This window comes from Pelobates fuscus, chromosome 2 (genome assembly GCF_036172605.1).
Source record: "Pelobates fuscus isolate aPelFus1 chromosome 2, aPelFus1.pri, whole genome shotgun sequence".
Taxonomy (NCBI): Eukaryota; Metazoa; Chordata; class Amphibia; order Anura; family Pelobatidae; genus Pelobates; species Pelobates fuscus.
Window position 1 is genome coordinate 268,507,098 of NC_086318.1, and position 22,473 is coordinate 268,529,570.

The 22,473-nt window shown below is 47.9% G+C and overlaps 1 protein-coding gene across 4 annotated transcripts in view; it reads right to left on the reverse strand.

Moving 5' to 3' along the window:
• TBCE (tubulin folding cofactor E) overlaps positions 1 to 22,473 on the reverse strand; it is a 439,454-nt gene that overhangs the window by 243,284 nt on the left and 173,697 nt on the right. For all 4 annotated transcript variants that reach the window (XM_063443380.1, XM_063443381.1, XM_063443379.1 and 1 more), the window contains one exon: positions 20,188 to 20,287. In XM_063443380.1, the coding sequence (XP_063299450.1) occupies positions 20,188 to 20,287 (100 nt within the window). The remainder of the gene's footprint in view (positions 1 to 20,187; positions 20,288 to 22,473) is intronic.

Sequence of the window (22,473 nt, forward strand, 5' to 3'; positions counted from 1 at the left end):
TGGAAAAGATTGCCTGTTAAAGACTATTTTAGCAGATTGGATTTTAAAAGACTCTTGCTCCCTTTAAATTGTATTGGAGCAGTTCTGCAGCTTTATATTGGCACTTTGGATGCAGCCATTCAACAAACGAACACGTGGCGGCGGCCATCTTTGTTCATTCGAACGAGGTCAGCGGTATGTGTAGCCAAATCCATGGAACTGAAATCGGCTACACATTTCAACGAACCCCGCTGACCTTTACTGTGGCGAAACCAACCTCACCATGAAGCACTGGAGAAGCCTGGTTGCTCGCCTGTTGCTTTGGACTATGGCCCCGTGTTAAACAGCCTTCTTTTCCCCTGCAGAAAAGGCTTGTTCGTGCCTTTCTGCCCGGCGTTCTGTAGATTCAATCTACCGAACAAACAACCGAATGCCTGGACCACCTGTATTGGGAGTGTGTCGGCAATTTACCTCCCAGAAGCTGCGGTAACCACAGCTTAATCGGCGAATGCTGGGTGGCCTTTGTTCGTATGCCGAAAACAGACACTATATGGCACGAACACCGCTGAAGCTGCCGACCTCCCTTCTTGTTCGGTAGAAAGCTCACGAACGTCCCTGTATTCGGTACTTTTGTCATGAAAAGCCATACCCCAGATAGCCATCCCGTGGAGTCTATTCGTATGGAGAACAGACTATGTGAACACTTTGACTCCACGGCGATTGGATTGTGTGCATAGGATCTGAGCGCTATTCGGTACTTTTGTGTGCTCAAATGCCAGCTATCTGGGGACACGTTGAATGCCTGTATTATATCATAGTATTGCAAAGTTATATGTTTTTATGCATTTTTCCAATTGTCACCTAAGATGGCGTTTAGGCTCTGTCCAGGGAGATAATTGAATTACTTCCCAATTATCTCCCGGGCAGAGCAAAGGGTCCTGGGTAATTAAAGGGGAATGGCTATGTGTGTAACTCTGTGATTGGCTATCGTATTGTTCTTGTCACAGTCTCCCATTTGGTCCCCTAGAGTGTCCACCAGATGGGAGACCTGCATAAATACTGGGCAGGTAGCCCCATTAAAACAGAACACCTCCTGACCTTCAACACGGAGCATTGTCTCGTCTTTGGGGGAATTAATTTGTATGATTTGATTGGTTCGGGAGTGTAAACCTATTCGTATTGTTTTTCCCGTTCGTGTGTATGGAGTGTTCGTATGTTTGAGAGGCTTCATATGGTTCCGGTTCGGGAGTTTGGAGAGTTTGTGTGTTTCTCATTTCGGGAGATTGGTGTTCTACAGTAGCTGCCTGTGTCTCTGGAAGGGAAGAGCTCCTAAACGGCTTTTAACCCCTTTTATTCCTGGGGGTACCGTTACACTTACCTACTCCCCCATACTCCGTTTTCAGCTGCAGAGACTAAGTTCTGTTCGGCAATTTGAACTCACTGCTATACTAAACTAAATGCACGAACGGCCCCGTTCGTGCATTCGAATGGGACTTAGTCATTTTTCTGTGTAAAATAGACCGACCGCACAGCCCAAATCTATGGAACTGTTTTGGGCAGGAAAATGTGCTTGCGGTTGGTCATAAAGGACTCCCAGCTAACTTTTTATCTACTGGATGGATTTGTCTGATTCTATGTTTAAAGTGTGCTGATTCTGAATATGTAATTTTTATGAAGATTGGACGTATATTTTTAAAGTTATAGTATGTACATGTATAAAAACTGGATTTTTCCTGCTTGTGATAATTATGTTAACCCATTGTGTACTATAATTATATCACAGGCAGAGGGGAGGATTTTGTGTATAATTGCTGGGAGTTTTTTTCTGTAATGTACGTGTGTTATTGGTTGTTCTGTAAAACCCTGTGGGTGGTCCTATGTAGGGAAAGCCTGCATAAAAGAAGGCCCTTTGGTGTCAAGTAAAACAGATCTTCTTGACCCTCAACACGTAGACTTGTCTCGTGATTGGAGGGAACTGCTAGATCACACTGGGGATTGCTATGCTCTGCATTCTCCCTTGAGCTTTAATCACTTAGCTCTTTTAAGAGCTCGTTCCTGATATGCTCTCCTGGAGGACAGAAGCTGATCCAGGGTGGAAGGAAGACGGCGAGACTCCAGTTAAGCTACGGCGGTTGTGGAGTCTGCGGTGGTTGTGGTGTCCAGTGCGGTGGTTGTGGTCCTCAGCGAAAGCTAGGAAGCGTCCATTAACGGAAGGTTCAGTTACAGTTAGTTTCTCTACTAGGTCAGCTGTATGCAGTTGGGAATCTCCTTTTTTTGGAAGCCAAGCATATTAGTGTGCCCCAGATGGCACTTTTATGAGCCTTCCATATGGTAGTCGCCGTAAGGTCACCTGCCGTGTTCAATCCTTTTTAGATTGCCCCTAGGTTTAGAATGTTAGAATGTAGTTATGTTTAGGCAGGGTTGCAAATTCAGACCGATGAAATCTTGAACGTTTCTGATTTGGGATGTTCAGAATGTGGATTTGTAAAGTATCCACGCTTTCCAGCGTGGTCGCGCATGCGCACATCGGTCGCTCGCATGTCATGACGTATGATGGTGCGTCCGACGTGCCCTGCGCGATCACAGTATTAGACTGGTAGATTTAAAAGAGAGAAGAACGGGAAAAAGACAGAAGCTCCTGAGGTAGTCAGATCGACGAAACGCATAGAACCCCATCAAGATCCCTGTTACTTGGTATAAGCAGTCTTTTTAACATGTACACGTATTTTTTGTAATGTGTGCTTTTACTGCAGATTGTGAAGGAGCAGTGGGAGTTAGCTGCTGATTTAAAGCGGCACTGTCATGCCGAATTCCTGTGCATTACAGGGAGGTTAAAGAAGTGTTTAACCCCTTAAGGACGCTGGACGGTTCAGGACCGTCATCTGCATTTTTCACTTGCCGACCGACGACGGTCCTGAACCGTCCTAAATTTAAAATGTACTTACCCGATCGCCGCCGTTCCCCCGGCGGCGATCGGCAGTGCTCCCGGTGTGGGGAGACTGCCTGCAGCCCAGACAGTCTCCCCATGGCGGTTTAGGACCCCTGTGGCCATGTGATCGCCCAACAGGGCGACCACATGGTCACAATAGGTGTCCTAGTCTCTGCCTGCAGGGGGACTGTCTGTGCTGACAGGCAGTCTCCCTGCAACTGTAAAATCAGAAATAAAATTTTAAGTGAAAGTTAATAAAAAAAAAATATTATATATGTGTATATATATGATATATAGACATATATTATACCTATATAATATATGTCTATATATCATATATATAATGTCATGCTAAGTGTATTTTTATATTAATATGTACATATATTAATATAAAAATACACTTATAATTAATTTACACACGTATATATATAATATATATAATAACTATATATATTGTATATAAATATATATATTATTATAAAATACGAATAATAAATAATTTAAATTAAATGTAAAAAATTAAAAATAATAATAAAAATTAAAAAAAAATTATATATCTATACGAAATTTTATTCTAACTGTATTTTGATATTAATATATATATATTTATATCAAAATACACTTAGAATGAAATTCTATATATATCTATGTATATATAAATAAATAAAAAGAATGCGAACTATTCATATGTCCATATACAAAATTACATAAATAATTATATAAATATACACGTAGACTTCAAATCTATAAATATGCATATATATTTAAATTCTACAGGCGTATTTATGTAATATTTTTACATAATTAAGTTATTTTATTGATTGCAATTTAAGGGACCTGCCTGCCAACCCAGGCCGAAAGTCCAGAGAATTTAATTTGCTATCACTGTATTTTACCCTGTAACCTTCTACGACACCCTAAAACCTGTACATGGGGGGTACTGTTTTACTCGGGAGACTTCGCTGAACACAAATATTAGTGATTCAAAACAGTAAAACATATCACAGCGATGATATTGTCAGTGAAAGTGACTTTTTTTTGCATTTTTCACACACAAAATTTTTCACGCACTTTTACTGATGATATAATTGTTGTGATACATTTTCCAGTTTTGAAACACTAATATTTGTGTTCAGCAAAGTCTCCTGAGTAGAACAGGACCCCCCATGTACAGGTTTTATAGCGTTTTTGAAAGTTACAGGGTCAAATATATGGGTCAAATATTTTTACATTGAAAATGGCCAGGTTGGTTACGTTGCCTTTGAGAGCGTATGGTAGCCCAGGAATGAGAATTACCCCCATGATGGCATACCATTTGCAAAAGAAGACACCCCATTTGCAATACCTTGGGTTATGTCCAGTCTTTTTTAGTAACCACTTAGTCACAAACACTGGCCAAAATTAGCGTTCAATTTAGTTTTTTACTTTTTTCACACACAAACAAATATGAACGCTAACTTTGGCCAGTGTTTGCGACTAAGTGGCTACTAAAAAAGTCCGGACATACCCCATATTGAATACCCTGGGTTGTCTACTTTTAAAAAAATATGTACATGTGGGGTGTTATTTAGCAATTTATGACAGATAATAGTGTTGCAATGTCACTATTGATACATTTTAAAAATGTATGTTTTGAAACCGCAATATCCTACTTGTACTTATAGCCCTATAACATGCAAAAAAATAGCAAAAAGCATGTAAACACTGGGTATTTTTGAACTCAGGACAACATTTTGAATCTATTTAGCAGTTTTTTTCATTCGCTTTTGTAGATGAGTAAAAGATTTTTCACATAAAATTCAAAAAAGTGTATTTTTTTCAATTTTTCATCATATTTTTTCATTTTTTTTAAATTAAATTACATGAGATTATATACCGTATATACTCGAGTATAAGCCGACCCGAATATAAGCCGAGGCCCCTAATTTTATCCCAAAAAACTGGGAAAACTTATTGACTCGAGTATAAGACTAGGGTGGGAAATGCAGCAGCTACTGGTAAATTTCTAAATAAAATTAGATCCTAAAAAAAATATATTAATTGAATATTTATTTACAGTGTGTGTATAATGAATGCAGTGTGTGCGTATGTGTGTGTGTATGAGTGCAGCGTGTGTGTGCATGAATGCAGTGTGTGTGTGTGTGTGTGTATGAATGCAGTGTGTGCATGCAGTGTGTGCAGGGCCGGTGCAAGGATATTTGCCGCCGTAGGTAGGCAAAAAAAAATTTGCCGCCCCCTCCCCCCCCATATGTCCTGACTTCCCCTCCTCCTCCCTCAGTGGTCCTTACCTCCCCACCCCCGTGTTCCTTCACCCCCCCCCCCAGTGGTCCTGACTCACCTCTCCCCTAGTGGTCCTTACCCTCCCCTCCCCTAGTGGTCCTTATCCCACCCCCATCCTCTCATAGTGGTCCTTATCCCCCTTCTCCCTCCCATAGTGTTCCTTATCCCCCCAATAGTGGTCCATATACCCCCCCCCCTCCCATAGTGGTCCTTATACCCCCCCCTCCCTCCCATAGTGGTCCTTATCCCACCCCCTCCCATAGTGGTCCTTATACCCCCCTCCCTCCAATAGTGGTCTATACCCCCCCCCTCCCTCCCATAGTGGTCCTTATACCCCCCCCTCCCTCCCATAGTGGTCCTTATACCCCCCTCCCTCCCATAGTGGTCCTTATCCCCCCCTCCCTCCCATAGTGGTCCTTATACCCCCCTCCCTCCCATAGTGGTCCTTATCCCCCCCTCCCTCCCATAGTGGTCCTTATGCCCCCCCTCCCTCCCATAGTGGTCCTTATACCCCCCCCCTCCCTCCCATAGCGGTCCTTATACCCCCCTCCCTCCCATAGCGGTCCTTATACCCCCCCCCCCTCCCATAGTGGTCCTTATACTCCTTTTTTTTATTATTATTATTATTTATTTTATTTGTATATATTTTTTTTCGTCCCCCCTCCCTGCTTGATATAGGGCAGGGAGGGGGGCTCTCCTTCCCTGGTGGTTCAGTGGGGGGGAGAGGGGGGCTGGCAGAGCTGTACTTACCCGTCCTGCAGCTCCTGTCAGCTCTTTCCTCCTCCGCGCCGTCCGTGCAGCTCCCTCTGTCAGCTTCCAGTGTAAGTCTCGCGAGAGCCGCGGCTCTCGCGAGACTTACACTGGGAGCTGACCGAGGTGCTGAACGGACGGCGCGGAGGAGGAGAGAGCTGACAGGAGCTGCAGGACGGGTAAGTACAGCTCTGCCAGCCCCCCTCTCCCCCAGTCTGTATTATGGCAATGCAAATTGCCATAATACAGACATTGACTCGAGTATAAGCCGAGTTGGGGTTTTTCAGCCCAAACAATGGGCTGAAAAACTCGGCTTATACTCGAGTATATACGGTAAATAATGGTATGTAAACAAAGCCCCTTTTGTCCTGAAAAAAACAATATATAATTTGTATGGGAACAGTAAATGAGAGAGCGGAAAATTACAGCTAAACACAAACACCACAAAAGTGTCAAAAAGATGCCTGGTCGCAAATGTACAACATCGCAAAAAAAGTCCAGTCCTTAAGGGGTTAATGAAAGTCACACTGATACGCTACCCCCTCACAGATCCTATGATTTCTTCATAGATCAGTTACCCAGCTTTATACCCTCTAAAGGGGGAGTTTATATCTTAATCACCACAGGAGAGGAGAGTTACGGAAAAATACATTAAAGTCTCTACAAAAATGCTACATAGGTAAATCTTCTCCTGCAGGTGTAGGGTTCTTTTTTGTTACCAAGAAAGGAGGAGAGTTACGGCCATGTATTGATTATAGGGCACTGAACAGGATCACCATCAAAAACGCGTATCCCATTCCTCTTATCTTAGAATTGTTTGACAAACTCCAGGCTGTTAAGGTGTTTACAAAACTCGACTTTAGGAATGCTTATAATTTGGTATGGATTAAGGAGGGACATGAATGGAGAACTGCATTTAACTCGAGAAATGGTCACTAGGAGTATCTTGAATCATGCCCTATGGCTTATGTATTGTCCCAGCCGTATTTCAGGATCTCGTTAATAATGTTCTCAGAGACTACATTTATACTTTCGTATTGGTATATTTGGATGACATACTAATTTATTCCCCCGATATCCAGACTCATCATGGACATTTTAAACAAGTGTTGCAAACGTTGCTAAAAAATGGGCTATATTGCAAACCTGACATATGTCTATTTGACCAGACGGAAGTTCAGTTCTTGGGCTATAATATCTTGGCCTCTGGTTTTCAGATGGACCCACGTAAACTAGAAGCCGTTTTACATTTGCCATTACCCAATAGGTTAAAAGCCATTCGAAGGTTTATTGCGTTTGCAAAATACTATAGGAGATTCATCACAGGTTTCTGTACGGTGATAGCAGGGCCGGCGCTACCATTAAGGCGGACTAGGCAGCCGCCTAGGGCGCCCCTTAGGAAGGGGCGCCGCCAGGAGCGCCGGCCCCCTAATGCTGCAGCCGCCCGAGCGCTCTGTAGAGAGCCTCAGGCAGCTGCCGCTTCGCCCGGGCTGGTGCGTCCATGAGGGCGCACCGCCCGGGCGCAGCATGAAGAGAGGAGCTGACAGGAGGGAAGCGCTCAGCGCTCCCTCCTGTCACTCCCTCACTGTAGCGTGGCCAGCCCTGTATGATCCGCCGGTACAGGGAGCATTTGTCTCCTGTACCCGGACGGACTAACAGGAAGTGAACACTGAGTGTTCACTTCCTTTTAGTCCGGCCGGGTACAGGAAACAAAAGCTCCCTGTACCCGCGGACAGTACAGAGCTCGGCCACGCTACAACATAGGTAGGGAGGGTGGGGGGAATAAAGGGAGGGGGGGGGGAGAGAAATAAATGGAGAGGGATGGAGGGGGAGAGAAATAAATGGAGAGGGAGGGAGGGGGGGAAATAAATGGAGAGGGGGGGGGGAAATAAATAAATAAATGGAGAGGGAGGGAGGGGGGGGGGATAAATGGAGAGGGAGGGGGGGGGAATAAATGGAGAGGGGGGGGGGAATAAATGGAGAGGGAGGGAGGGGGGGGAAATAAATGGAGAGAGAGTGGGGGGAGGAGAAATAAATGGAGAGGGAGGGGGGAGAAATAAATGGAGAGGGAGGGAGGGGGGGGGAATAAATGGAGAGGGAGGGAGGGGGGGGAAATAAATGGAGAGGGAGGGAGGGGGGAAATAAATGGAGAGGGAGGGAGGGGGGAAATAAATGGAGAGGGAGGGGGAGGAGAAATAAATGGAGAGAGTGGGGGGGAGGAGAAATAAATGGAGAGGGAGGGGGGGAGAAATAAATGGAGAGGGAGGGGGGAGAAATAAATGGACAGGGAGGGGGGGGAATAAATGGACAGGGAGAATAAATGGACAGGGAGGGGGGGAATAAATGGACAGGGAGAATAAATGGACAGGGAGGGGTGGAATAAATGAACAGGGAGAATAAATGGACAGGGAGGGGGGGGAAATAAATGGACAGGGAGGGGGGGGATAAGTGGACAGGGAGGGGGGGATAAGTGGACAGGGAGGGGGGGATAAATGGACAGGGAGGGTGGGGGAATAAATGGACAGGCAGGGTGGGGGAATAAATTGAAAGGGGGGGGAAATAAATTGACAAGGTGGGGGGAAGTAATTGACAGGGAGTGGAATTGACGGGGTTAGGAGGGGGAATGAGAGTGGGGAGGGGAGAAGAGAGTGACAAGGGAGGGGGGAGAAGAGAGGGACACGCAGGGGAGAAGAGAGTGACAAGGGAGGGGGAGAAGAGAGGGACAAGAGGGTGGAGAAGAGAGGGACAAGAGGGGGGAGAAGAGAGGGACAAGGGGGGAGAAGAGAGGGACAAGGGGGGAGAAGAGAGGGACAAGGGGGGAGAGAAGAGAGGGACAAGGGGGGGAGAGAAGAGAGGGACAAGGGGGGAGAGAAGAGAGGGACAAGGGGGGAGAGAGAAGAGAGTGACGAGGGAGGGAGAGGGGGAGAAGAGAGTGACAAGGGAGGAGGGAGAGATCGACGTCCATCACACACACACAATGCACCCCTTGCACACAGAAAAACACACAATGCATTACACACACAGACACACACACACAAGCAATTCAACCCTTACATACAATGCATCCCTTACACACACAGAAACACACAATGCATTCCTTACACACACTCAATGCACCCCTTACAGACGCACACACTGCATCCCGTACATACACAGAAACACACATTGCAGCCCTTACACATACAAACACAGATTCACACAATGCATTCCTTACACACATATCAGGACATCCCCTACTCCTGTGAACAAACTATTTGGTGGAACATGAAGGTGGACCCTGGGGCCCAGACCATGAGCTGTGTAAAGGGCCTTTAAAAAAATGGAGCTGCTTTCCGTTCTCCCAGAACACAAACAGCCTCCAGAGAGCCTGTTATACACTAGACGAGTGGAGCCAGACTGCAGCTAGAGCCCATCACCATCCTCATCTGATTGTAAGTAGGCAATCTAGTATATTATTCGTTGCACTAATCTCTAATTTACCTCACATTAAAGGGACACTTTAGTCCCCAGAAGCACTGCAGCTTAATGTAGTGGTTCTGGTGTCTATAGCCTGTCCCTGCAGGCCTTTTAATGTAAACACGGCGGCACTGCAGCACTTGTGTTAGTTAACATGGGGCATTGTGATGTCATATGGGGGGGGCGGCAAACTTTACTTTTGCCTAGGGCGGCAAAAATCCTTGCACCGGCCCTGGGTGATAGCCCCCATCACCAATACGATGTATATGGGGGCTAACTGTAATATATGGTCTAAAGAAGCATTTGAGCTACTTAAGAAATTATTCGCTTCTGCTGACACATTGGTACACCTTGACACTAGCAAACCCTTCATATTAGAGGTAGACAGGGGTAAGGGCTGTCCTTTCTCAGAACGAGAGTCAGGCTACCCCTTTGCATCCTTGTTTGTTCTTTTCTAGAAAGTTGTCGACAGCGGAGAGTAACTATGATATTGGTAACAGAATTGTTAGCCATTATCCTAGCGCTGAAAGACTGGCGACATCTTTTCGAAGGTTCCAGGGATCCATTCCTGATCATAACGGATCACAAAAACTTGGCATACATTGGTGATGCTAAAAGGCTGTCTTCTAGACAAGCTAGATGGTCGTTTTTTTGTCACGCTTTAACTTTATTATCACGTACAGACCAGGTCCTAAGAACGTTAAGGCTGACGCCCTATCTAGGCAATTTGACCCAGAGGCCGAAAAAGGACAAGAGGCCTCTCCCATTATACCACCTGAATGTATCATTGCCTCCACAGTTCTTTCCTTGTCTTCTCTCCTTTGTGCTATAATGGCAGCGCAGACTCAAGCACCTAGTGATAAACCTCTGTTACTGGAAAGAAAGGAGGTACTAAGAGTGTTTCATGATAATGGACATCCAGGCATTAATAAAACTGTGTCTGCGGTCTCTAGATCATTTTGGTGGCCATCTTTTAGAAAGGACATCAGAGAGTATGTGGAGGCATGTACTATTTGTGCGGTTTCTAAGGTTCCCCATAAACTACCTTGTTGGTTATTGCAACCACTTTCTATACCCAGTGTCCCATGGTCTCACTTGTCTATGGAATTTATTGTACAACTCCGGAATTCTAAGGTGTTTACAAAACTCGACTTTAGGTTGAACACTTTTCTAAAATGGCACACTTTGTTCCGCTCAAAAAGATACCTTCTTCCGAAGAGCTAGTTAATATATTTATACGCGAAATGGACAAATTACATGGTATTCCGCTAAATATTGTGTCAGACAGAGGTTCCCAATGTGTGTCATGATTTTGGAGAGCATTTTCTAAACAATTGGGTAAAGAATTATCATTTTCATCTTCATACCATCCTCAAACCAATGGTGCGGCTGAGCGAGCCAACCAATCGTTGGAACAATATTTGAGAGGTTTTATTAATGACACTCCGGAAAACTGGTCTGATTTGTTATAGTTGGCCGAAATCTACAAAAATAATGCTACCCATGACTCATCTGGACATAGTCCATTTTTTGTTAACAACGGTGTGTTGGGGGCGTGGTCTGGCGTGCGAGCGAGATGGCTGCCTGAGACTTCGCTCCTAATACCGGGTCCCATTAAACGCGGCTAACAGCTACCTACCTGGTCCAGATGGGCCGAACACGCAAGTCCTGTCCCCACCAGCCACCGCGCAGCACTCCAACACCCTCCCGGGCTGGACCGATGGACGAGTTTCTGTCCACGCCGGGGAGCTTGCGGGAACCGCGGCCACGCACAATGTGGAAGCCTCTTCGGAGCCTGACAGCCCGGGACCCTATGAACCCAGCGAGAGGTCCTCGCCCTACCCCATGTCGCAGCTGAGGGCCGACCTGTGTGCCATCTCACAGGCAATGTTCACCAAGGCGGACGCAGGGGATCTGGAGGCCCCCCTTAAAGGTACGTAAACGTAAACGTAAGGAGGCAGGTAGAAGACCTGGACAATAGGGGCAGGAGAAATAATACCAGGATCCGTGGCCTACCTGACAGTGTGCAGGGGGAGCCGCTTGAGACCACGCTGCAAGCGCTCTTCAATTTTATCCTGGGAAATGATGACCCAGAGGCCTTCCAATTGGACCGCGCACACAGGGCTCTCCGCCAACCCAGGTCAGATGGCACGCCCCGAGATGTCATCTGCTGCCTACACTCAGGCCAGAGATCGCCACATATGGCAATTCCGCAATGCAGCGGTCAGTTTGTTTCAAGACCTGTCACCGCTCACTCTGGACGCCAGGCGGGCACTATGCCCTATTACGAGTCTCCTACGCAACCGCAACCTGATGTACCGGTGGGGCTTACCCTTCAGCCTACATGCTAGATCAGGCAAAGCCTGGGCCACCATCAAGACGCCAGAAGATGTGCCGGGGTTCCTTAGGGCCCTTGAGCTACCCCACACGACAGTTCAAAACTGGTTCTTCTCCCATCCTCCCTTCCACCTGGAGAACAACGAGCGCGCCCACGCCAGCCTCGTGCGACCCACTCACCTTCCGCCACAGCTGGCCGGGCCACACCACACAGATTGGAGGAATGAGAGCGCTGAGTTTCGCATGGAAGCTGTGCACCAAGCTACCAAGTCACAGGTCTCGGGGCTGTTTGTGGGTTGGGGGGGTGCTTCGGGGGGAGGAGGGTATGATGGGGACTGCTGCCACACGGTGACATTCAGGCCTACTTTCCAAACCCATGAGTCGGTGAAGTCGCTACACCAATGCCTCTATGTACACGCAATTTAGAGGCCATCCGGGACGTGGGGTCTGGTAACCTGCCCCAGGGACACTACTAGGGGCCTAACTTCACGATGATCCTCTCGGGGTGGGGTCTCTGGACTTCCAGTTTTGGGTGGCCGGGGCCTCTGGAAAGGCTAAGCGGGGCTTGGGGTGGGGGAGGCATTCCGCCTACTAAGGAAAGTCTGGGTGTCGATGGGGGTGTCCATGACGGGGATGGCAAGGGTCTGTGTGGGGGTTTGTACCTTGGGCTACAAATGTTTCCGCGGGCCCCCTGGGGGGGGGGGGCGGTGTCAACCCATGGGGCACCTCTAGGGATGAGCCGAGGAGACCTGCGTGCCTCGTGGGGGGATGCCTGTGGCCCTCCGCCTTGGGGGGGATGGTGGACATAGGTGGGCTTGCCTAGACAGGGGTGGAGTGCTGGTACCCTGTGCTCCCCTTCTCTCACCTGAACAAGACTGCCCACAGGGAGTATTCCAGACCGAGACAGTGCTCATCGGTTACTATTTGTATATCAGTTTAAGCTATGTCCTACTCTCCCACTGCTTCCCCTCCCCTGCCCCCCCCCCCCCCCAACCCTAATTCCTATTTACACATGACGCCAGGTAGCGGTACACCCTAACTGGCCAGGCTGAAAGTTGTACCACATTGCAAGTTAATCATTGACAGGAGTGGTGCTAAACTGTGGGAGACACGCTTGGAGCTTCCGGAGTGGGGGCGGGGATGCCACTCAGGCCTGACCCCGCTTCGAATTTTGGGTCTGCATCACGAGTTGTATAGCATAACACACAGTTACCCGACATCGCGGTGCCCCCCCGACTCAGGCGGATGCCCCAACACGGAGCCACCCCAACTACACTATATCGAACCACACGAAACACGGGTGGCCTTGGGTGGACACATGCTATGCCTCCTAGATACCTATTGGCGACCTGTACCCTGAGGCCAACTAATAGGGAGCCGAAGGACAATTCACATCCAAACCTGACTGATGACATCTGGACCGGGGGTTACACACCGGCTGGGACTACCGGGGTGGGAGACTGAGCCGACACGGCTGAAACTAGCACATGATAATTGAAATAGTCCGGGCGTCTGGCTGCACATCCCTAGGGGACGCTAACGTGGGAGGAGTGACGAACCTTTGCACGGACACTGATTGGACTACCATCCTAATATTGGTGGCCACCAGTGAACCGGGCAGACACGTGTTGTCCATTGGGCACCTAAAGTGCCTACTACATTTGTAAATATTGTAATATCTTCCCTGTTCCCTCGGGGGGTTTCCTCCTTTCAACTGTTTCTTTTCCCCTCTTTGTCTACCCCTCCTCTATCCCTCTTCCTTATTACAAATCATCCCACAGGTCTGTAACATGGCGCCCCCGGCCTTCACATCACTCCCGCTACACGTCCGCACACTCAACGCGTGGGACCTCAACGTCCCCGAACGCGCTCCAGATTGCTGAGGGAACTGTGGTCTTTCCGGACGTCGGTTGCAATGATACAGGAGACACACTTTAAGCTGGGTTCAGCACCAGTGCTGAGAGACAGGAGGTTCCCTACTGGCTACTTCGCATCACACTCTCTGGGCAAAAAAGCCAGGGTGGCAATACTGTTCTCACAAGGGACGCCGTTCGTCCTCATAGACCGTGAGACGGACCCTGAGGGACGATACGTTTTTGTGAAAGGGCGTATCAACTCACAGCTTTACACTTTCGCCACAATATATGCCCCCAACTCCCGCCAACACATATTCGGCACAAAGACGCTGCGGCTGCTAGCAAATTTCTCGGAAGGGCTGTTGATATTAGGAGGTGACCTGAACGTGTCATTAGACCCTTCCATGGACACGTCCAGGGGAAGGAGTGCGACTGCATATCCGCGTATTAGATGTATCAAGAAAGCCTTGCAGACTTTACATTTAGTGGACTGCTGGAGGACTCTCCATCCGGAGACTAGGGACTACTCGTATTATTCGGCGGTGCATGGATCGTACACGAGAACAGACTACCTCTTTCTCCCCCAAACTTAATTGACCTTACTACAAGACTCGACCATCGGACACATCACGTGGTCTGACCACGCACCAGTGTCCCTCCGGATGGCCTCCTTTTCAAACCAAGGGAGCGAACATGGCGCCTGAACGAGTCACTACTGTTGGACGACGAAGCCCGGACCACGGTCCGAGAAACCCTGACTAACTACTTCAAGGAAAACATCCATCCAGACACTAGCCAGACTATTATATGGGAGGCCCACAAGAGTGTGATCCGAGGGGTTCTCATCTCCATAGGGGCGCGCAAGAAGAAGGTCGGGGCGGAACGTATACGGAACATCCTGGACGGGATTGCGACCGTGGAAATACGTCACAAACTAACCCTCAGCGACTTAGACCTACGCGAACTTCTCGCGCTTAGGAAGGACCTGGCAACACTCATCATCACTCAACAACACTTCTCCATGCTGCAAAAATCCAGGCGATTCTTTTATGAACATTTCAATAAGTGTGGGCGCCTTCTGGCGAAAATGCTCAAAAAACGCCAAGAGAGGTTCCACATACATAGACTCCGCATAGGACCCACTCGTCACTCCGAACATCTGTCGGAAATGGCAGAACTATTCCACACCTACTACACAAAGCTTTATAATATCTCTGAAGTTGCGTAACCGGCACTCTCAGCCAGACAGCTAGAGGAGATGGAGGAGTACCTCTCGACTCACGTACACAAGACAATCTCACTGGACGTGGCATCCACTCTAGATCAGGAAATCACAATAGAAGAGCTCCAGGGGGCAATTAAGTCCTCCAAAACGGGAAGGACGCCTGGCCCGGATGGCCTCCCGCTGCAATACTACAAAAAATTTGGAGACGTCCTCCTACCACCACTAACTGCCTCATTAAATTCGCTCTTACAAGACGGCAGACTTGGAAAGGAATCGCTCATGGCTCATATCACCATTCTACCCAAAGAAGGCAAAGATCCTGAACAATGCGCCAGCTATCGACCGATTTCTTTACTCAACTCCGACTGCAAACTGCTAGCCAAGATACTAGCGACCCGTTTGAAGACAATCCTTCCAGCTCTGATACATCCAGACCAAAGTGGGTTCATACCAGGAAGGGAAGCGAAGGACAACTCCATCAGGCTCCTCAACCTTATGCACTTAGCTACCACCTCGCGCCGTCCCCTGGTCATACTCTCAACAGACGCAGAAAAGGCGTTTGACCAGGTGGACTGGCGATACATGTTTAGCACACTGCAGAAGATGGGCTTTGGGGAACCCTTCTGCAAGTGGATCCGGGCTCTTTACTCTGAACCAACAGCTAGAGTGCGTGAGAATGGGGGACTCTCTACACCAGTACGAATTACGAATGGGACGCGGCTGGGATGCCCACTCTCCCCCATACTATTTGTCCTCACGCTGGAGCCTTTTCTATGTGCACTTCGATCCAACCCTTCGATCCATGGAATCCGATTCGCGGGGGTGGAGCATAAGGTCTCAGCCTACGCAGACGACCTTTTGTTCTACATAGAGCAACCGCGAATCTCGCTCCCTAACATTATAGCCGTATTCAAAACCTACGGAAACAGCAATTTCAAACTCAATCTGGACAAGTCAGAGGTGCTTAATGTCACGGTTCCAACACGAGATCTAGACGACCAAAAGACACACTTCCCCTTTCGCTGGTGAACAGACCATCAAATACCTTGGAATCTGGGTCTCTAAGAACGTACACCAGCTGTACCAACTGAACTTCCAACCCCTGCTCTCCCGCCTCTCCATGGATATGAAATCGTGGACTACACCACATTTTTCGTGGACGGGACGCATCAACTCCATCAAGATGAATGTTCTCCCTCGAATCCTATACCTTTTCCAGACCATCCCGATCGACCTCCCACACACCTTCCGATCCCTTAATTCGGCTCTGACAAAATTCATATGGAAGGGGCGCAGACCACGTATACGGCTAGGACACCTGATGAGGCCAAAGGAGATAGGGGGTCTTAGTCTACCAGACATTGTCGGTTATTACAAAGCCACACACTTGGCGAGAATTGTAGCCTGACATGAAACTGACTCACAGAGGATCTGGACAACGCTGGAGAGAGATGCTTCGAAGGGAGATATCCCAGGAGCGGTGTGGCTGCCGGAAGACACGGCCAAGAAATTGATACGCGAACAACCCTTTATTGGGGCGACTCTGAAGGTTTGGTACCGGACACGCTTTCGGCTCTTCCTAACAACGCTGACCGGTCCGATGTACCCAGTAACAGGCAACCCGGCGTTTCCGGTTGGACAAGATGTGAGGGCCCTGGAGTTCCTAGGGAGGGGACAACACATACGTCTCTCGGAGCGGTGTAGGGGCCAAACTCTGATACCCCTGTGGGAGTTCTTACAAGACCGCGAACCAACTATGATAGAGCAGTTCCGGTACCACCAGCTGAATCACTTTCGAGAGTCGGTCGCCCACCAACTACAGCTTACAAGACCTCTGCTCTCTTTCAAAGAAGTTTGCTCAAAAGGGGAAGGGCTCCATCGTGGTATATCAGTCCTCTACACACTCCTGCAGCAGGCGGATGCGGCCCCTCCTATGAAGTACCAAGCGCAATGGGAAGAGGCATTACACACCACATATACTCCACCCGAATGGGACAAGATGGCCTTGTGCACGGCCATCAGCTCACGATGTGCCAAATATCAGGAAATAAACTACAAAATACTTACTCAGTGGTACGACACACCACAGAAGATCCATAAGTATCAACCGGAGACCCCTGAACACTGCTGGAGATGCGAGACGGAGGTGGGCACTCTCCTTCACATTTTCTGGGCATGCCCACTCATAAAACCCTACTGGGAACAAATACGCGAGGCAATGCTGAAGGTGGCGGAGGAAGGGGTTGCCTTCCACCCGGCAGATATCCTACTCAACAGAACAGACCTACCCATATCAGGGTATAAGAAAACGGTGTCCGACACCTCCTAACGGCAGCAAAATCGCTGATCCCAGCATTGTGGCGACAGAAACAGCCGCCGACATTCCAAGCCTGGCTCCAGAGAGTGGAAGAGATCAGACAAGTGGAAGCCGAAATATCGGCGGTAAGTGGAAGATTGGAGAAACACGAAGAGATCTGGAGGACGTGGACGTACTGCCTGTGCAACCGGGACGAATCTGGAAACCAACCCGCCGGGTAAGAAGAGGAGTGGAGGACCTGGGTCTGCTCGCGGAGTGACGGGCAGGGGCGGCTCGCGGGACCGGGCGTTCCATCCCAGCCTGTCCCTCACCCCCTTCATTTCCCTCTACCACTAACTTCACTGTGCCTCTCCCTCTCCCCTCTATCTCTTCCTTCACGTATGTACAGCGGAACTTACCTATCGACCCTACCTATTAGGGTACATCCGCCCTTTCGATAACTAAATCCATGGCTGACACTCTGATAGTGACAATCCGACCAATGGTACCAGCACGGCACCTCACTCCTCCTTCAGGCGCCTAAAGCACAGGTACGCCACAGACACGTAGTGGGGACTATCTCATGGTGCGTAACTGGAGGCAAACATACCATGCACGAACGGGTTGGACAGTCTCGTAACACCCCCTAGGGGCATGGGACAGACAATAGGTAGAGAAAACAGATGAGTTAATACGGAAGTAGAAGGGCTACCCACATGACCCGGACTACACCGGGGCCCCTGACGCACGCTACAAACGAACACAGGGAAAAGGCAGGGGGAATCCTGGGACGTAAGACAGAGACACAATGGGTGAAATATAGAACTGTAATACCTCCATACCCCCTAGACCCTCCAAAGCAGGCGCAGTAAACCTTAGCGAATTAGACACTAGGGGTCATGCAAACTGAAGTCCAACCACCAATACACGTACATACCCAATCACATAACCCCTGATGTTTACGCTTTGAGGGGGGTAGCAGCCTGAAGGATGTACTTACTTACCTTTCCATGTTGTTTAAATGCTAACCTATCTCTACTTTCTGTATCACTTACTACTTTGAAAAATATTCTAATAAACAAAGATTGACAAAAAAACTAAGTAAACTTCAGATAAAAAAAAAAAAAAAAAAAAAAAAAAAAACAACGGTGTGGTGTTTTCTGACACTGCTATTCCCACTCTGGATGACCATCTCACATGTATTTGTGAGACTTGGACTAAGGTCCACACGGCTTTGGAAACAGCTATGGCTCATTTCAAACTGCAAGCAGATAGGAGCCAACCCTGTTTGCCAGGTGGGTGACAGGGCATGGCTCTCCACAAGGATTATTAAACTCAAAGTCTCTAGTATTAAGTTCGCACCCAGGTTTATTGGTCCCTTTCCAATTATTCGTAGGATTAATCCTGTGTCTTATTCTCTGTCCCTCCCCCCCTGTCTGCGTATTCCTAATACGTTTCATGTATCCCTACTTAAGCCTCTTATCTGTAACAACCCCTTCTGTCCCTCCTTTGGCTGTTTCTGGACAGGAGGAGTACAAAGTCTCCTCTATAAAATCGACTATAGGTTTTCTCGAGGGTCTCTGCAGTATTTGGTTGACTGGAAGGGTTATGGTCCTGCCGATAGTTCTTGGGTTCTGCTTCAGGCATACATGCGGGCCGCAAAATATGTACCTTCCATGCCAAGTTTGCCCTCAAGCCCGGTCCTGCCCACCCGGAGGGTGGTCTTCAAGTGGAGGGTACTGTCACGGCTCCCGTCTCTTTTGCCGGTGCGGCTTCACACAAACTAGGCTGTATCAGACTTACCTTGGTCGCAGTGGGCAGCTACCCGGTCTCCCTCCGTTCCGGTCCCCAACAGGTGCAACATTCTTAGGAACACCGGCCGCTGCAGTTCAGGTTTTAATAAACTTACCTTCACCCACAATAAAGATGATGCCAACGTGCATGCAACGTCACGTCATAGACGAGCACGCACATTTTGGGGTAAAAGGTCGGAGACAGCCAATTACAGCCTATAGAGGGTTACTTAAACCCATATTACCCATTTGTCAGTGCCCTGACGTGGTTTCCACTAGCTGGTTATCCGAGAGTGTGTTCCTTATAGTGTTTTTTCTGGTATTTGACTTTGTTTTGACCCTGATTTCTGGTATCCTTGACTTCTGGTTTTCCTCATCAGTGTGTCTCATTCTGTGTCCCTGACCTCGCCAAGTATTTAGACTATTCTCTGGTACATTAAGTGCGGCCATGCTAAGGTCCGGTTAGACTTTATCCTTAATCCTAGGTGTGATACTATTCTGCGTGCTGGATCCTCTATAATCCTGACAGAAACCCCACTTGGTTTAGAAATCCTCAAGAATTTCCACCATATTTAGAAGAGGTAGTAAGGTGCATTGTAGGACTAGAGCCTGCTGACTGCGTTCACACGGGGGAAGACTGAACACCAGAGAAGCCGGTTGTTGCTCCTGTTAGAGGCAAGTACCAAGCGGGTCCTAGGCAAATTGGTCCATCCTGTGGTCCATGTTCATCATCTAGGCTTCTGAATTAGTTAACTGTTGTCCCATTATGTGGCATAATGTGTCCCAAGATTACGTATTTATGTACTATGTAGGGTCCTGTAACTTTATTGACTCCTGCCATAGTTACCCAGCGACGAGCGTAGCACATCCTGCATCCGGAGCTGGACAAAAACATCACGGGAGCCCACACATCTAGGTTGCCACGCAATGTCCACTTGAGTCTGCAAGTGCCGTGCAGAACTCAGATTTATGACAATGACAAACTAGTAAGTGGAGTTACAGTAGCGTGAACACTGATTTATTTCTCTTATAGTGTATTTCTGAAATGTACAATTCCAGGGACAAGGTCTTCAACATAACCACTACATTAAACAGCAGCAATTATAATGCTTTGAGTGACCTTTTAAGTGATCAAAGCTGTCCGAACCTTTGGCAAGGTGGCTTTTAGTGTGCTTTCTTTATAAATGCAAATAATACATCACCAATATTATGCAAAGATAATGTATTTTATGTGAAATTTGACTGGACATGCAATTATTATTGACAAGGAAACCAAAACTACACACCTGAGATCAAGATCTTCCAGATTTTCAAGCTGACTGGTAATATCTGCTACTTGTTTCCATGAAGACAGAAGGTTTTTTGATAAATTCAGAGTAGTAATATCTCATTATATATTTTAAGAAAAATGAAAACAAAACAACACATATCAAAGCAGACTAACACTAGCCATTACTGTGGAATTTGTTTTTTGAGAGTTAACTCTGCTAAGCTATTTAATTCAAATGGATTAGGTTGTCTTCCTGAAAGAAAAATTTACACTAAAATGTTTATTGAAACAGTTCATGGCAAAAAGTTCATAAGCAGGGCCAGCCTTAGGGGTGTGCGAGCTATGCAGCTGCACAAGGCATCATGGCAACTGGGGCCAACACAGCTTGGAAGTGTTACTGGCTGACAGGCTATTTTAGGGATTGAAGGTGAGAGAAAGCTCCTCTAACCTCAGAGATGCATGACCAGCTGAGTGCTCCCTGCAGTGTCTTTCCTTCTGTTAGCAAAGGAGACAGAGAGTGCACAGGGGGATTTCGGGACTGCCCACTGCCTTTCCGGTGCAGGAGCAGAGTGTGACATGGGAGGCGGAATTAAACTCCCACACACAGATGGCTGCCTGCCACTGAAGAACTCTGAGGGAGTGCACAGGAAGATCAATCCCTCTCACAACCTTCACAAAATACTAAGTTAATAATATGGGGCACACTCTAGGTGGGAGGAAAGCCCACTATGAGGAAAATAGAGATTGTGAGACAGTGTGACAGATAGAAGTGGGTAAGTGTCAGGTGGCTAATGGAGAAACAAAAGATGTTAGAAATGGAGGAGAAAAGGATTAAAACTTGAGAAAGAAACAAGAGGGATTAGAAAATGGGGATAGACAGATGGGATGGGGAGAGAAAGATGGGGATTGAAAGTGAGATATGTGTGCATTTAAAAGACAGCTGGCCTCGATGTAGGGGAGATAGTATGGACCGTGTTGATATAAGGGGAGACAAATGGGATACAGGATAAGCTATAAATGGGTGTGGGGAGAGCAGGGCCAGCCTTATGGGTGTGCGAGCTGTGCTGCCGCACAGAGCGCCATGGGAGCAGGGGACCCCATGCAGCCAACATAGCTTACACATGGTCGGGTAACAGAAGTGCAGGGCGAACTAAAGCAGGTACCAGGGTGGAGGATTTTATTATTCTTCACCCGGGTCTATGGGAAAAATAGCGGCGCAAAGGAGGCGGGGCTTATCGAGCAGCAGGGCTGAGCTTATCGGAATGCGGAGCGACAATGGCAGCAGTGGTGGGATTAAAGCCTTTTATTTTTTAGAAGCCCCTATTAACTGCTGCACAGGAAGTGGGAAGCAGGAAGGGGTCATTGCTTTCCCAACGACTTGACTACAGGAGCTGCACTGCCTCCACTACCCCCTTCCGACCATAATGGAAAGAAGTAACTGTCTGTGTGCGAGAGACTGTCTGCCTGTGTGTGTGACTTTCTGCCTGTTAATGAGGGTATGTGCCTGTCCCTGTGTGCAACTGGGAGCCTGTAAGCATGTGTGACTGTCTGCCAGTAACGCCGCGTGTGTGACTGTCTGCCAGTAACGGCGCGTGTGTGACTGTCTGCCAGTAACGGCGCGTGTGTGACTGTCTGCCAGTAACGGCGCGTGTGTGACTGTGTGCGAATGCCAGAGCTAACAAGACAGTAACAGTCTTTGTGCCTGTAACAGAGTGTGCCTGTAACAGTGTGTGTAAATGCCTGAGCTAACAAGACAGTTACTCGTAGTCAGTACCCAGTGAAGGGACAGACCAGATTCTCAGCACACTGAAACATCTACATTCCCCCCTCACTGCAAGGTAACAGGGAAGGGAGAATGAATATTTATTTTTAAAATCATAATTATGTTAATAAATCCCCTATACAAAACCTACATACATGGATGAAGGTGTATGACCGGGGAGGATGGGGGGGCACTGTGATTTTCGCACAGGGCGTCTAATGGCCTAAGGCCGGCCCAGGGGGAGAGGCAAGTGGGGGGAAATGAGAGACAGACACAAGTATGGAGATGTGTGTGCAGAGCATGAGTGACAGTTATAGCAGAAAACAAGCAGGAGAGAGATGCATGAAAATAAACAAGTGGGTATATGCGTAGAATGATAAGCATAGGACAAAGATGGGAAGAACCCCATCAGGGAGTAATAGAAGAGATACAAATGGGCAGAAATAAGGGAGAAATAAATGTCAGACACAAATATGCGAGACACAAAATTGTGAGAAATGGGGGGGCATGGCTAGCAGTAGAGTTGTATGGCAGCACACT